We start from the raw sequence: 16035 nt of genomic DNA, 5'->3' as shown, positions 1-16035 counted from the left end.
GGCTCAAAGCATCCTACACAGGATGACTACAAGACCTTGTTGGCTCACAGCATCCTACACAGGATGACTACAAGACCTTGTTGGCCCACAGCATCCTACACAGGTTTACACTACACCTTGTTGGCCCACAACATCCTACACATGATGAGACTACAAGACATTGTTGGCCCACAGCATCCTACACAGGATGACTACAAGACCTTGTTGGCCCACAGCATCCTACACAGGATGACTACAAGACCTTGTTGGCCCACAACATCCTACACAGGATGACTACAAGACCTTGTTGGCTCACAGCATCCTACACAGGATGACTAGAAGACCTTGTTGGCCCACAGTATCCTACAGTATGACACTAGAAGCAACATTATTTACAAGTTAGAAGAAAAAAGAAAGTACTCATATTCCAAAATAATAAATGGGAATAAGCGGTTGGTATATTGTGACGGGCACTAGGACCATGCTCACACTCAGCAGAATGGGTGTGGTTTATATGTCTTCTTGGGCACACTATAAAAGTGCATATTGTGTTTCATTGTGTATTCTCATGTTGGCAGTCTTGCAATAAAGACCTGAGAGAAACAACGTTGTGTTTCTTGCATTTGCCACATTGGTGACCCCGACAATGTTTCACGCAGAAGAGGAAGTTGTGTCTTCATGGGCCATGTCGCCCCAACTCCAACAACCTGCATTCCCCGCGGGGACAAAGCTTCCGGAGTTCTGGCAGAGTGACCCGGCATCATGGTTCCAGCACATCGAGGCACTTTTCCACCTGCGAGGAATCACCGGCGACGACTCCCGGTATTACTTGGTCGTAACAGCCCTCGACCAGGCGACCACTCGCCGCGCTATGCAGCTGTTGCAAAGGCCTCCACAGAGCGGCAAGTACGCAGCCCTCAAGAATCTTCTGCTTCGGAGATTTACTCTCACTGACGCTGAGAGGGCAGATAGACTTCTTTCCCTGCCGGGTTTGGGCGATAGCACCGCCGTGGATTTAATGGACTGTATGCTGTCGCTGCTGGGCTCCGAGGATGGCGGCTTCATTTTCCCGCATCTTTTCTTGAGGCAGCTACCACCTGCGGCCCGTGCGGTGCTAGCTAACTCCGCTTCTCTGGCCTCCGGCGATTACTGGGGCTTGGCTGAAGAAGCTGACCGGGTGCTTCTGGCTTCCAGACGGTTTGCCGTGCAGAGCCTAGAAGCGCCCCTCATGCAGACAATGGAGAACGCGGACCCAGCAGTACTGGCGGGAGTCGCTACCCGGAAAAGGCGCGAAGCGAGCCAGTGCTTCTTCCATCAACGTTTTGGCGCCAAAGCTCGACGGTGTATTCCTCCATGCTCCTTCACGGCCTCGGGAAACTCAAACGCCGGCGTTCAGTAGCGGCTGTGAGCGCCGACCAAGCAAGCGAGCTGCTCTTCATCGCTGACTCGTCGTCAAGGAGACGTTTCCTGGTGGACTCCGGTTCGCAAGTCAGCCTGTTACCTGCCACGGACGCGGACAAGACGACAGGTGGCTGCGGGCCGCTGCTGAATGCCGCCAACGGCTCGTCAATCGACACTTTGGGCTCCAGGTCGGTGACTGTGTGCTTCCATGGACGTACATTCCAGTGGGACTTTGTCATCGCTGCCATCACGGTTCCCATTAGTGGCGCGGATTTTCTGTGTGCTAATGGACTGCTTGTTGATGTTGCTAACTGCCGATTGATTGACGCTGTATCTTTTCCAACTTTTACATGTAAGGCGGGGGACTTGGACCGTTAACACACGCTAATTATTTGGTATCTGGTGACGTTTTTCAGCGTTTGCTGACGGATTTTCCGTCATTAATCACTCCCGCTTTTTCCACCGCAGACACTAAACACGGTGTTGAACATTTCATTCCCACAGTGGGCCCGCCAGTTTTTGCGCACACGCGCCGTCTTGACGCGTCTAAATCGACCATTGCTAAAGAGGAGTTTGCTACAATGGAGCGTTTAGGCATTCTAATAGCCCGTGGGCCTCACCCTTGCACATGGTGCCTTAGTCAGACGGTTCCTTCGCCTTCACCGGGCCCTGATATCTCTTCTGCCCCACAGGGTACACCCGCTCCTCATTGGACATTGTAGCCGTTACGGCAGGCGAGTGAGGCCCCCTGAAATGTTTTCGTTTTCCCCATAACTTGCTGTCTGGGTGTTCGGGGGGGGGGGGGGGGTGGCGGGCACTAGGACCATGCTCACACTCAGCAGAATGGGTGTGGTTTATATGTCTTCTTTGGCACACTAAAAAAGTGCATATTGTGTTTCATTGTGTATTCTCATGTTGGCAGTCTTGCAATAAAGACCTGAGAGAAACAACGCTGTGTTTCTTGCATTTGCCACAATATAATCAATTTATTTTAAGCGGACATGCTCTTTAACCTTAACCACCATTCAGTCAGAGATCAGATCAATGAATACCACAATATAAACATGAGTAAGGAGACTCTGACTGGTACATTACCACAATATAAACATGAGTAAGGAGACATTTTACTCCAAAATCCAGCCTGGGAGAACTTCAGATAAAACTGTTCTGTGCAAATGAATGACATGCTTAAAAACCTTCCTGGATGACATTCTAACAATAACATTGCATGTTGGGGTCTTTTCTTAAGCACATTTTAATTATGCCAGCAAGTAATCACCTGTGATTAATTCAAATTCCAAAATATGAACTTGAATTTAAAAAAATATTACCTCAATTATTTGTATCTACAAACCCCGTTTCCATATGAGTTGGGAAATTGTGTTAGATGTAAATATAAACGGAATACAATGATTTGCAAATCATTTTCAACCCATATTCAGTTGAATATGCTACAAAGACAACATAAAAAAATTTTTTTTTGCAAATAATCATTAACTTTAGAATTTGATGCCAGCAACACGTGACAATGAAGTTGGGAAAGGTGGCAATAAATACTGATAAAGTTGAGGAATGCTCATCAAACACTTATTTGGAACATCCCACAGGTGTGCAGGCTAATTGGGAACAGGTGGGTGCCATGATTGGGTATAAAAACAGCTTCCCAAAAAATGCTCAGTCGTTCACAAGAAAGGATGGGGCGAGGTACACCCCTTTGTCCACAACTGCGTGAGCAAATAGTCAAACAGTTTAAGAACAACGTTTCTCAAAGTGCAATTGCAAGAAATGTAGGGATTTCAACATCTACGCTCCATAATATCATCAAAAGGTTGAGAGAATGTGGAGAAATCACTCCACGTAAGTGGCATGGCCGGAAACCAACATTGAATGACCGTGACCTTCCATCCCTCAGACGGCATTGTATCAAAAACCCACATCAATCTCTAAAGGATATCACCACATGGGCTCAGGAACACTTCAGAAAACCACTGTCACTAAATACAGTTTGTCGCTACATCTGTAAGTGCAAGTTAAAGCTCTACTATGCAAAGCGAAAGCCATTTATCGACAACACCCAGAAGCACCGCCGGCTTCTCTGGGCCCGAGATCATCTAAGATGGACTCATGCAAAGTGGAAAAGTGTTCTGTGGTCTGACGAGTCCACATTTCAAATTGTTTTTGGAAATATTCGACATCGTGTCATCCGGACCAAAGGGGAAACGAACCATCCAGACTGTTATTGACGCAAAGTTCAAAAGGCAGCATGTGTGATGGTATGGGGGTGTATTAGTGCCCAAGGCATGGGTAACTTACACATCTGTGAAGGCACCATTAATGCTGAAAGGAACATGCAGGTTTTGGAACAACATACGCTGCCATCTAAGCGCCGTCTTTTTCATGGACGCCCCTGCTTATTTCAGCAAGACAATGCCAAGCCACATTCAGCACGTGTTACAACAGCGTGGCTTCGTAAAACAAGTGCGGGTACTTTCCTGGCTCGCCTGCAGTCCAGACCTGTCTCCCATCGAAAATGTGTGGCGCATTATGAAACGTAAAATACGACAGCGGAGACCCCGGACTGTTGAACGACTGAAGCTCTACATAAAACAAGAATGGGAAAAAAATTCAATTTTTAAAGCTTCAACAATTAGTTTCCTCAGTTCCCAATCCTTTATTGAGTGTTGTTAAAAGAAAAGGTCATGTAACACAGTGGTGAACATGCCCTTTCCCAACTACTTTGGCACGTGTTGCAGCCATGAAATTCTAAGTTATCATTATTTGCAAAAAAAAAAAAAAAGTTTATGAGTTTGATCAAATATGTTGTCTTCGTAGTGCATTCAATTGAATATGGGTTGAAAAGGATTTGCAAATTATTGTATTCCATTTATATTTACATCTAATACAATTTCTCAACTCATATGGAAACGGGGTTTGTAGAATCAGAATCATAAAACACAGTACGAGATGTTGAACAGTCCCTTGTGCCAAATGTGGAGAGTACTCAGTCGAGATGCCCTTGTTGTTGAGAGTGGTAGACAGACAACGTGGGGGTGTGGGGGGTGGGGTGTTCTTGTGAGTTGTGTGGGATATGAGACTTGGTCAGGGTTAAATTCCAGGACAATTGGACAAGCGACACATCTTCAGTAGTGTGCCCTTGCATCATTGGGTGTTTCGGCCTTCAAACACTATTCACCCTTCCACAAAGGTGGCCCGCCGAAGGATGATCAGTCCTCAGCTTGTGTCCCGTGTTCAACTGTTCCCGAAATCCACCCTGTTACACTGTTGTTTTCGGGGCCCAACCGGGGTCCTTCCGCTTGAGCCAAATCCACTGGCTGCTTCTTTCAGCTGACTCTGAGACTGCTCTGATGGTCCTCCGCAGAGCCTGACCGTGGCTGCCGAGTTCCCTCAGCAGTCTGATGGTAGACGACGCCACAAATCCTCTGCATCCCACTTCAACGTGATAGACTTTGGTGTTCCAGCCACGCTGCCTCGCTTCTTCTGCTAGCTCTGAGTAGTGCAGCTTCTTCTGTTCATAGGCCTCCTCCACAGAGTTCTCCCATGGGACTGTGAGCTCTATGACGTAAGCAGTCTTCACTGAAGGGGACCAGAGCACCAAGTCTGGCCTGAGGTTGGTAGAGGCAATCTCAGGTGGAAAAACTAGCTGTTTGCCGATGTCTGCCAGCATCTTCCAGTCGCGGGCCATGTATAGATGTCCCGCTTCTGGTTTGGTGGAAAGCTGTTTGGGTGTTTTCCCACCCTTTCAGACAAACATTGTTGTCTTCAAGGGATTAGATACTGTGGCAAGGAGTTGACGGCAGCACGCATGCTCTCCAGGGCTGATGCCAAGCTCTTGAGGACCTGGTTGTTCCGCCAGGTGTATCTCCCCTGCGTGAGGCTCGTCTTACATCCTGTCATGATGTGTCTGAGGGTTGCTGGTGTTGGGCAGAGAGCACAGATTGGATCCTCGCCATACCACTGATGGAGATTCTTTGGTGATGGGAGCGCATCATACGTTGCTCTGATGATGAAGCTGATTTTACTTGCTTCCATCTGCCATAGCTCCTTCTAGCTTATCTTTCTCCTCTCCACACCTTCCCACTGCATCCATTGCCCCTGTTTGGCGAGAGAGACAGCCTTCACACTCCTCAAGACCTCCTCCTGGCGACGCACCTCCTCCACCACCAGCGTCCTCCGCTCTGATGTTGTAGCATTTTTCCAGGATGGTTCTCTTGCAGTCAGGCCGAAGCCTCCTCTTCCCTGTTGGACCTTTCCCACGATGTCTTTGTGCCTCAGGGCTGCTGTAGCTTGCTGCACCGCATCGGATGGTGTCCACCTCCGCCCAGTTACTAGGGGCGGTGCAACAGTGCTGATGGTCTTGTCTCTGGAGTCCTTCAGTGTCATCTGGAGTCTAAACTTTAGAACACTTGTATTCCTCAGTTAGACTAGTGAGAGGTAGCTCCAGGATCCCTTTGCCGTAGAGGCCGATGTTACTTAGACATTGTGGAATGCCAAGCCACTTTTTTGCATATGAAGTGATGGTTCGCTCCATGTTCTCCACAGTGGTTACTGGGACTTCATATACAGTGAGTGGTCACATTGTCCGGGGGAGGAGTCCAAATTGTAGGCACCAAAGCTTCAGTTTCTTGTCGATGTTATCCAGGCTCTTTGCGATCTCTTGCCTTAGTTGTTCTACATGTTGTTTGTCCTTGAGGCTTGCGTTGTACCATCTGCCCAGGCTTTTGACAGGCTGCTCAGACACCGTTGGAATTGGGTGTTTGCCGATGTAGAACCTTGTGTCTCTCAGCACCCCCTTGATTATGGAGATGCTTTGAGATTTGCTAGGCTTGAATTTCATTTGGGCCCACTCGATGCTCTCCTGCAGCTTTCCAAGTAGACGCTTGGTGCATGCTGCAGTAGTGGTTAGTGTTGTCATGTCGTCCATGTATGCCCTGATAGGTGGAAGACGGAGCCCAGCCCCGGTTCGTTCTCCACCCACCACCCACCTTGAGGCCCTCATGATGACTTCCATGGCCATTGTGAAAATCAAGGGTGAGACTGTGCAGCCTGCCATGATGCCTACTTCCAAGCGCTGCCATGTTGTAGTGAAGTTGGCTGTTGTGAAGCACAGCTGCAGGTCTTGGAAGTAGTTCTTGACCAGTGTGGTGATGGGCTCTGGTACAAAGAAGAAGCTAAAAGTTTCCCAGAGAAGTTCATGGGGAACTGAGCCAAATGCATTGGCCAGGTCGCGGAAGGTTACATGAAGATCTCTCTTATCCTTCTTGGGTGCTTGGATCTGATGCCAGATCATGCTTGTATGTTCTAGGCAGCCAGTAAATCCTGGAATTCCAGCTTTCTGTACAGATGTATCAATATATTTGTTCTTTACCAGGTAGGTGGACAGCCTCTGAGACACTACGCTGAAAAAGATTTTCCCCTCAACATTGAGAAGACAGATTGGTCTGAACTGGCTGATGTCCGATGCATCTTTTTCTTTAGGAATGAGCACACCACCAGCCCTTCGCCAAGCCTTGGGTATTCCTTGCTTCTGCCACACTACCCTCATGAGTTCCGGTGCGTTCTTGTAGAGCTTATATGGGACTCCGTTAGGTCCCGGAGCCGATGCTGCTCTTGCTTGTCGGACTGTGTTCTCTACCTCTTTCCATTTCGGAGGGCTAGTGTCCAGGTTGAATACAGGTGGTTGAATTGGTGGGATGACCATATGCTCCTGCCTTTTTGAGTCGTGGTGAATCTTTTCCAGGTGTTGCTCCAGTTCCTGCTTTGATGTTTTCAAAGTTCCGCTTTTTTCCTTTGTGAAGAGGTCTGTGACAAACTTGAAGGGGTCTTTATAGAAGCGAGTTCTTGTGTGTTCTTTCTTCTTGCGAAGCTTCCTCAAGTTTTCCGCTCTTTGCAAGGTTGCCAGCCGGCTCTTGATGTCTGCTTGGAGTAGCATGAGACCTTCCCTCTCAGCGTCAGCGGCTTTTTTCCATAGCTTTCTTATCTGCCTCCTCTCTCTGATACGCTGCCTCCTGGATTTAGCTGGCGGTGGTAGATTCTTTCCACTTCTCCCTTTGCTCACTCCAAAACGTTCTCCGTAGTTGTAAATTATGTCGCCCATCCTTTCGATCTTTCCCTCTGCTGTGCCTGTTTGTTGCTCCAAGATTTCTGTTAGGTCCCTGTTGATTGTCTCCCATTCTTTCTTGTCAACAGATTTGGGCTACTTTACGCCAGGTTTGTGCCCTTTGATCTTTCTCTCCATTGGAGGTCTTTGTGGTTGTGTGGGCTCCTCCACCAGCATGTCTGTGCTTGTATTACCTTCTTCTGTTACAGGGGTGCTGATGCTCTGCAAACTTTGGTTTGTGTCCCGTCGCTGTGCTTCACTCGACTGACTTGACTGATTACTTCGTAAAAAGTATTGATCAATGCGAGGCCCTTGTCTCTGCTCTCTCAGGCACCTTTTTCTCCCTTGATGGCTCTTCAAGCCCATCGTTGATGTTACTTTGTTCCAACCACAGATGCACACCTGAAGCTTGTGTACCACTGCTGTTGTTGCTGTCTCGTGTGCTGTGCTCTCCTTGTTCGTAGTGATTTATGTTCCTAGGTCAGTAACCGTGTTGTCAGCCAATGAGCCATCTTGCGCCCCCGCTCTCGCAGGCTCTAGGGGTGTTTTCCTTTGTTTCCTTTTCGTAGCATTTTGCGGGTGTCTCCAATTAGCTGAATCAGCGTTGGGGGCCGCCATCATGGGGAGCTCGCCCATGACAGCCCCAGTGGGGTCTGTTCCCTCCTGTCAGCTATCTCTCCAAGCTGTCACATGGACTTTCCCATGTTGTCAGCTGTCCTTTCACAGCCGTCACTGGACGTGTCCAGACAATCAGAATCATAAAACACAGGACGAGATGTTGAACAGTCCCTTGTGCCAAATGTGGAGAGTACTCACTCGAGATGCCCTTGTTGTTGAGAGTGGTAGACAGACAATGTGGGCGTATGGGGGGTGGGGTGTTCTTGTGAGTTGTGTGGGATATGAGACTTGGTCAGGGTTAAATATATATATATATATATACATATATATATATATATATATATATATATATATATATATATATATATATAGCATACCTGTACTAAGAGATGTGTATATATAGAACATACCTGTACTAAGAGATGTGTATACATGGAACATACTTGTACTAAGAGACGTGTATATATAGAACATACCTGTACTAAGAGACATGTATACATAGAACATTCCTGTACTAAGAGACGTGTATATATAGAGCATAGCTGTACTAAGAGACGAGTATATATAGAGCATACCTGTACTAAGAGACGTGTATATATAGAACATACCTGTACTAAGAGACGTGTATGTATAGAACATACCTGTACTAAGAGACATGTATATATAGAACATACCTGAACTAAGAGACATGTATATATGGAACATACTTGTACTAAGAGACGTGTATATATAGAGCATACCTGTACTAAGAGTCAAGTATATATAGAGCATACATGTACTAAGAGACGTGTATATATAGAACATACCTGTACCAAGAAACGTGTATATATAGTACATACTTGTACTGTATTTTATGACCTGGCTCTATCTAATTTGTCCACCATGTAATGTTGCAGTTGACAAAAGTGTCTAATTTCTCCACCATGTAATGTTGCAGTTGACAAAAGTGTCTAATTTCTCCACCATGTAATGTTGCAGTTGACAAAAGTGTCTAATTTGTCCACCATGTAATGTTGCAGTTGACAAAAGTGTCTAATTTCTCCACCATGTAATGTTGCAGTTGACAAAAGTGTCTAATTTGTCCACCATGTAATGTTGCAGTTGACAAAAGTGTCTAATTTGTCCACCATGTAATGTTGCAGTTGACAAAAGTGTCTAATTTGTCCACCATGTAATGTTGCAGTTGACAAAAGTGTCTAATTTGTCCACCATGTAATGTTGCAGTTGACAAAAGTGTCTAATTTGTCCACCATGTAATGTTGCAGTTGACAAAAGTGTCTAATTTGTCCACCATGTAATGTTGCAGTTGACAAGTGTCTAATTTGTCCACCATGTAATGTTGCAGTTGACAAAAGTGTCTAATTTGTCCACCATGTAATGTTGCAGTTGACAAAAGTGTCTAATTTGTCCATCATGTAATGTTGCAGTTGACAAAAGTGTCTAATGTGTCCACCATGTAATGTTGCAGTTGACAAAAGTGTCTAATTTGTCCACCATGTAATGTTGCAGTTGACAAAAGTGTCTAATTTGTCCACCATGTAATGTTGCAGTTGACAAAAGTGTCTAATTTGTCCATCATGTAATGTTGCAGTTGACAAAAGTGTCTAATGTGTCCACCATGTAATGTTGCAGTTGACAAAAGTGTCTAATTTGTCCACCATGTAATGTTGCAGTTGACAAAAGTGTCTAATTTGTCCACCATGTAATGTTGCAGTTGACAAAAGTGTCTAATTTGTCCATCATGTAATGTTGCAGTTGACAAAAGTGTCTAATGTGTCCACCATGTAATGTTGCAGTTGACAAAAGTGTCTAATTTGTCCACCATGTAATGTTGCAGTTGACAAAAGTGTCTAATTTGTCCATCATGTAATGTTGCAGTTGACAAAAGTGTCTAATTTGTCCCCCATGTAATGTTGCAGTTGACAAGCCTCTGCCAGATCCCAAACCATCCAAGCCTTTGGCCCCAACCCCGCCCAAGAAGCCGGTGCCTCCACCAGGCAAAGGCAGGCAGGGAGTCCCAAGGAGACCAGACAAAGCTCTCACTCCATCGCCAAATCTCAAGTGAGCCTTTTCTTTTCTGTCAGGATCCTAGCATAGCACCTCCAGTGGAACCTGTTCATGTCCGCCAAGTCCTGCTCCGTCAAATGTGTTTCATTACTAAAGTGCCTGCTTGAATTTTGAGCAGCATTCAAAATCCCTGTTTGAGACAAGAACACATGTTTGTTCTTCTTGAAGCTTTCTATTGTGTAATATACAGCTGGTAACAACTTGATCTATTCCACCTATTAACATGCCTTCATCAGCATGTTGTATACATGTGTAAGTATGTATGTTAGGTAGTAACAGAGACATTCATAATAGCATGTTGAAGCATTATCAGCATGTTGTATACATGTGTAAGTATGTATGTTAGGTAGTAACAAGAACATTCATAATACCATGTTGAAGCATGTTGTATACATGTGTAAGTATGTATGTTAGGTAGTAACAGGAACATTCATAATAGCATGTTGAAGCATGTTGTATACATGTGTAAGTATAAGTAGTAACAAGAACATTCATAATAGCATGTTGAAGCATGTTGTATACATGTGTAAGTATAAGTAGTAACAGGGACATTCATAATAGCATGTTGAAGCATGTTGTATACATGTGTAAGTATAAGTAGTAACAGGGACATTCATAATAGCATGTTGAAGCATTATGGCGGCACATTGATTTCACATCATTAAATGATATTTCCTTCAACTTTACTAAGCATGTCAACCAACTTCATGAGATTCAACAACCACTACTTTGTGATACATGATGATCCAGAACCTAATATATTTGAATATAACAGGGTTTTCACGGGCCATTATAACACATTAAAAGGAAGGCTTTAAAAAGCATTAAATGTGATGTTGAGAGGCATTAAAAAAGTCATAGAGTTGTGGGACTTGGCCGATCAATCAATCAAACGACAGAACAACACAACTGCTGCTTTACAGAGAGTCCATGGGACAATGAAAAAGGAGGATTAGCTCCAAAATCTTCAGGACAAGCTAAAATCATCAACCCGGACGTTGGGTCTTGGGCACAGGAGATGATCAAAGACCCCTCCAGTTGCTTCTTCAGGAGACACTTCGTGTTTTGCCATTCACAAGTCAGGAAGATTTATATATAAACAATCACAAGTCATGAAGATATATATATATATAAACAATCACAAGTCAGGAAGATCTAAATATAAAGCATCACAAGTCAGGAAGATGTATATATATAAAGTAGGAGTACACACCAGCTAGTGACACATCATCAGCATGTGCACATGGCCACTTCCTGTTCTCTTTCAAAATAACACAATGGTAATAATAACCTGACAAAATGTGTACCCTTTCTCTTTTTTTGAGGAACAATATTGTGTCATCGCCCACTCTCCTTATGTCCCTGGACAAGTAAATGTGCAAGTAACCACAAGTTTTAGTTCTAACGCCAAGCGCTTATGTAGAAGTGAGTCCAAGCACTTATGTAGAAGTGAGTCCAAGCGCTTATGTAGAAGTGAGTCCAAGCGCTTATGTAGAAGTGAGTCCAAGCGCTTATGTAGAAGTGAGTCCAAGCGCTTATGTAGAAGTGAGTCCAAGCGCTTATGTAGAAGTGAGTCCAAGCACTTATGTAGAAGTGAGTCCAAGCACTTATGTAGAAGTGAGTCCAAGCACTTATGTAGAAGTGAGTCCAAGCACTTATGTAGAAGTGAGTCCAAGCACTTATGTAGAAGTGAGTCCAAGCACTTATGTAGAAGTGAGTCCAAGCACTTATGTAGAAGTGAGTCCAAGCACTTATGTAGAAGTGAGTCCAAGCACTTATGTAGAAGTGAGTCCAAGCACTTATGTAGAAGTGAGTCCAAGCACTTATGTAGAAGTGAGTCCAAGCACTTATGTAGAAGTGAGTCCAAGCACTTATGTAGAAGTGAGTCCAAGCACTTATGTAGAAGTGAGTCCAAGTGTTTATGTAGAAGTGAGTCCAAGCACTTATGTAGAAGTGAGTCCAAGTGTTTATGTAGAAGTGAGTCCAAGCACTTATGTAGAAGTGAGTCCAAGCACTTATGTAGAAGTGAGTCCAAGTGTTTATGTAGAAGTGAGTCCAAGCACTTATGTAGAAGTGAGTCCAAGCACTTATGTAGAAGTGAGTCCAAGCACTTATGTAGAAGTGAGTCCAAGCACTTATGTAGAAGTGAGTCCAAGCGCTTATGTAGAAGTGAGTCCAAGCACTTATGTAGAAGTGAGTCCAAGCACTTATGTAGAAGTGAGTCCAAGCACTTATGTAGAAGTGAGTCCAAGCACTTATGTAGAAGTGAGTCCAAGCACTTATGTAGAAGTGAGTCCAAGCACTTATGTAGAAGTGAGTCCAAGCGCTTATGTAGAAGTGAGTCCAAGCACTTATGTAGAAGTGAGTCCAAGCACTTATGTAGAAGTGAGTCCAAGCACTTATGTAGAAGTGAGTCCAAGCACTTATGTAGAAGTGAGTCCAAGCACTTATGTAGAAGTGAGTCCAAGCACTTATGTAGAAGTGAGTCCAAGCACTTATGTAGAAGTGAGTCCAAGCACTTATGTAGAAGTGAGTCCAAGCACTTATGTAGAAGTGAGTCCAAGCACTTATGTAGAAGTGAGTCCAAGCGCTTATGTAGAAGTGAGTCCAAGCACTTATGTAGAAGTGAGTCCAAGCACTTATGTAGAAGTGAGTCCAAGCACTTATGTAGAAGTGAGTCCAAGCACTTATGTAGAAGTGAGTCCAAGCACTTATGTAGAAGTGAGTCCAAGCACTTATGTAGAAGTGAGTCCAAGCACTTATGTAGAAGTGAGTCCAAGCACTTATGTAGAAGTGAGTCCAAGCACTTATGTAGAAGTGAGTCCAAGCACTTATGTAGAAGTGAGTCCAAGCACTTATGTAGAAGTGAGTCCAAGCACTTATGTAGAAGTGAGTCCAAGCACTTATGTAGAAGTGAGTCCAAGTGCTTATGTAGAAGTGAGTCCAAGCACTTATGTAGAAGTGAGTCCAAGTGCTTATGTAGAAGTGAGTCCAAGTGCTTATGTAGAAGTGAGTCCAAGTGCTTATGTAGAGGTGAGTCCAAGGGCGTCGACTGAGTGATGATTTGAGGCCTTTTTTGCAAGGTTGTGTAAATGTTTCTTCCTTGCAGACACAACGGTGAGATGCCTTCGTCTCGTCCTAAGTCTGACTTGGAGCTGTCACTTCCTCCCAAGCCAAAGCCGTCGGGGGACACGGGGGACAAAGACTCAAGTACGTGTCAGCTTATTATTAGTAGAACTGTTCCTCAAGTGAAATAAAAGGTGTAGCCTGCCATCAAAGTAATCATCACAGGTTGATTTGCCAAATGACATTCCCATGAAATTAGCATTTATATTAGCACTCAACAGCTCTGACAATATTTAGTCTTGTGCATTGTGACACATCGCCATGACAACCAATCACACTACAGCCTGGACAATAGCAGTCATTATAAAAACTTACTGGCCTTTTCACTGAGCTGCCTTTAAGTATTCAAACATTCCTCAACCTTTCATGTTTGACACACATTGGTCGTCACATATGTTTTATTACACAAGATGTATATTGGTAGTCATTGGTAGTCACATATGTTTTATTACACAAGATGTATATTGGTAGTCATTGGTAGTCACATATGTTTTATTACACAAGATGTATATTGGTAGTCATTGGTAGTCACATATGTTTTATTACACAAGATGTATATTGGTAGTCATTGGTAGTCACATATGTTTTATTACACAAGATGTATATTGGTAGTCATTGGTAGTCACATATGTTTTATTACACAAGATGTATATTGGTAGTCATTGGTAGTCACATATGTTTTATTACACAAGATGTATATTGGTAGTCATTGGTAGTCACATATGTTTTATTACACAAGATGTATATTGGTAGTCATTGGTCGTCACATATGTTTTATTACACAAGATGTATATTGGTAGTCATTGGTAGTCACATATGTTTTATTACACAAGATGTATATTGGTAGTCATTGGTAGTCACATATGTTTTATTACACAAGATGTATATTGGTAGTCATTGGTAGTCATATATGTTTTATTACACAAGATGTATATTGGTAGTCATTGGTAGTCACATATGTTTTATTACACAAGATGTATATTGGTAGTCATTGGTAGTCATATATGTTTTATTACACAAGATGTATATTGGTAGTCATTGGTAGTCACATATGTTTTATTACACAAGATGTATATTGGTAGTCATTGGTCGTCACATATGTTTTATTACACAAGATGTATATTGGTAGTCATTGGTAGTCACATATGTTTTATTACACAAGATGTATATTGGTAGTCATTGGTAGTCACATATGTTTTATTACACAAGATGTATATTGGTAGTCATTGGTAGTCATATATGTTTTATTACACAAGATGTATATTGGTAGTCATTGGTAGTCACATATGTTTTATTACACAAGATGTATATTGGTAGTCATATATGTTTTATTACACAAGATGTATATTGGTAGTCATTGGTAGTCACATATGTTTTATTACACAAGATGTATATTGGTAGTCATTGGTAGTCACATATGTTTTATTACACAAGATGTATATTGGTAGTCATTGGTAGTCATATATGTTTTATTACACAAGATGTATATTGGTAGTCATTGGTAGTCACATATGTTTTATTACACAAGATGTATATTGGTAGTCATTGGTAGTCACATGTTTTATTACACAAGATGTATATTGGTAGTCATTGGTAGTCACATATGTTTTATTACACAAGATGTATATTGGTAGTCATTGGTAGTCATATATGTTTTATTACACAAGATGTATATTGGTAGTCATTGGTAGTCACATATGTTTTATTACACAAGATGTATATTGGTAGTCATTGGTAGTCACATATGTTTTATTACACAAGATGTATATTGGTAGTCATTGGTAGTCACATATGTTTTATTACACAAGATGTATATTGGTAGTCATTGGTCGTCATATATGTTTTATTACACAAGATGTATATTGGTAGTCACATATGTTTTATTACACAAGATGTATATTGGTAGTCATTGGTAGTCACATATGTTTTATTACACAAGATGTATATTGGTAGTCATTGGTCGTCATATATGTTTTATTACACAAGATGTATATTGGTAGTCATTGGTAGTCACATATGTTTTATTACACAAGATGTATATTGGTAGTCATTGGTAGTCACATATGTTTTATTACACAAGATGTATATTGGTAGTCATTGGTAGTCATATATGTTTTATTACACAAGATGTATATTGGTAGTCATTGGTAGTCACATATGTTTTATTACACAAGATGTATAGCTTACACCAAAGTGATCAGACCCTGCAGGGTCCACAATCTGTCCCACAGGACATCCCAAGTCACCGTATTTTGGCACAGCGATATAAGCCACACCCATTACATTTTAGAAGAAGCATTGACTGGATGGATGGATGTAAATGATACGTCCATATATTAGCTGCAGCGGACTATAAGTCACAGATATGTACTGTACGTTGTGAACTGACTTATTTATGTAAAGGTTTATTTACATACAGACACCGCTTGGAAACAATGGGCCGTAAAACGGCTGATCAAACAAAACAGAAGTCATGGTCATGGACCCACTAGCTGCGCAAGCTAGCTCTCCAATCAGCTAAACAGACTCAAAAACTCCACAGTGACGTTTTGGTGAATTTACTGAGGAATTTGCGAAAGTGAAACAATATAAAAAGAATGTTGTTGTAAGCTAATAATACTGACACAGACACTCGTAAATGTGTTAGCATGTTAGCTAATACACGATGGCATGGATGAAAACACTGCTACATGGGACGCTTTAGTAAGTCAAAGATGTTAGTTCTA

At 42.8% G+C, this 16035-nt stretch overlaps 1 protein-coding gene across 6 annotated transcripts in view; it reads left to right on the top strand.

Annotated features, from left to right (window-relative positions):
- Positions 1-16035, top strand: part of cd2ap (CD2-associated protein) — a 105232-nt gene that overhangs the window by 73239 nt on the left and 15958 nt on the right. For 4 of the 6 annotated variants that reach the window (XM_072911938.1, XM_072911937.1, XM_072911936.1 and 1 more), the window contains 2 exons: positions 10036-10177; positions 13293-13393. In XM_072911938.1, coding sequence (XP_072768039.1) covers positions 10036-10177; positions 13293-13393 — 243 coding nt within the window. Of the gene's footprint in view, positions 1-638; positions 2171-10035; positions 10178-13292; positions 13394-16035 lie in introns of those variants that run through there. The other 2 variants (XM_061924415.1, XM_061924419.1) reach the window with 1 other exon arrangement.

Source organism: Nerophis lumbriciformis, linkage group LG29 (assembly GCF_033978685.3).
Source record: "Nerophis lumbriciformis linkage group LG29, RoL_Nlum_v2.1, whole genome shotgun sequence".
Lineage (NCBI taxonomy): Eukaryota > Metazoa > Chordata > Actinopteri > Syngnathiformes > Syngnathidae > Nerophis > Nerophis lumbriciformis.
Note: the sequence above shows the minus strand (reverse complement) of the source record. Positions and strands in the feature narration are given on the sequence as shown.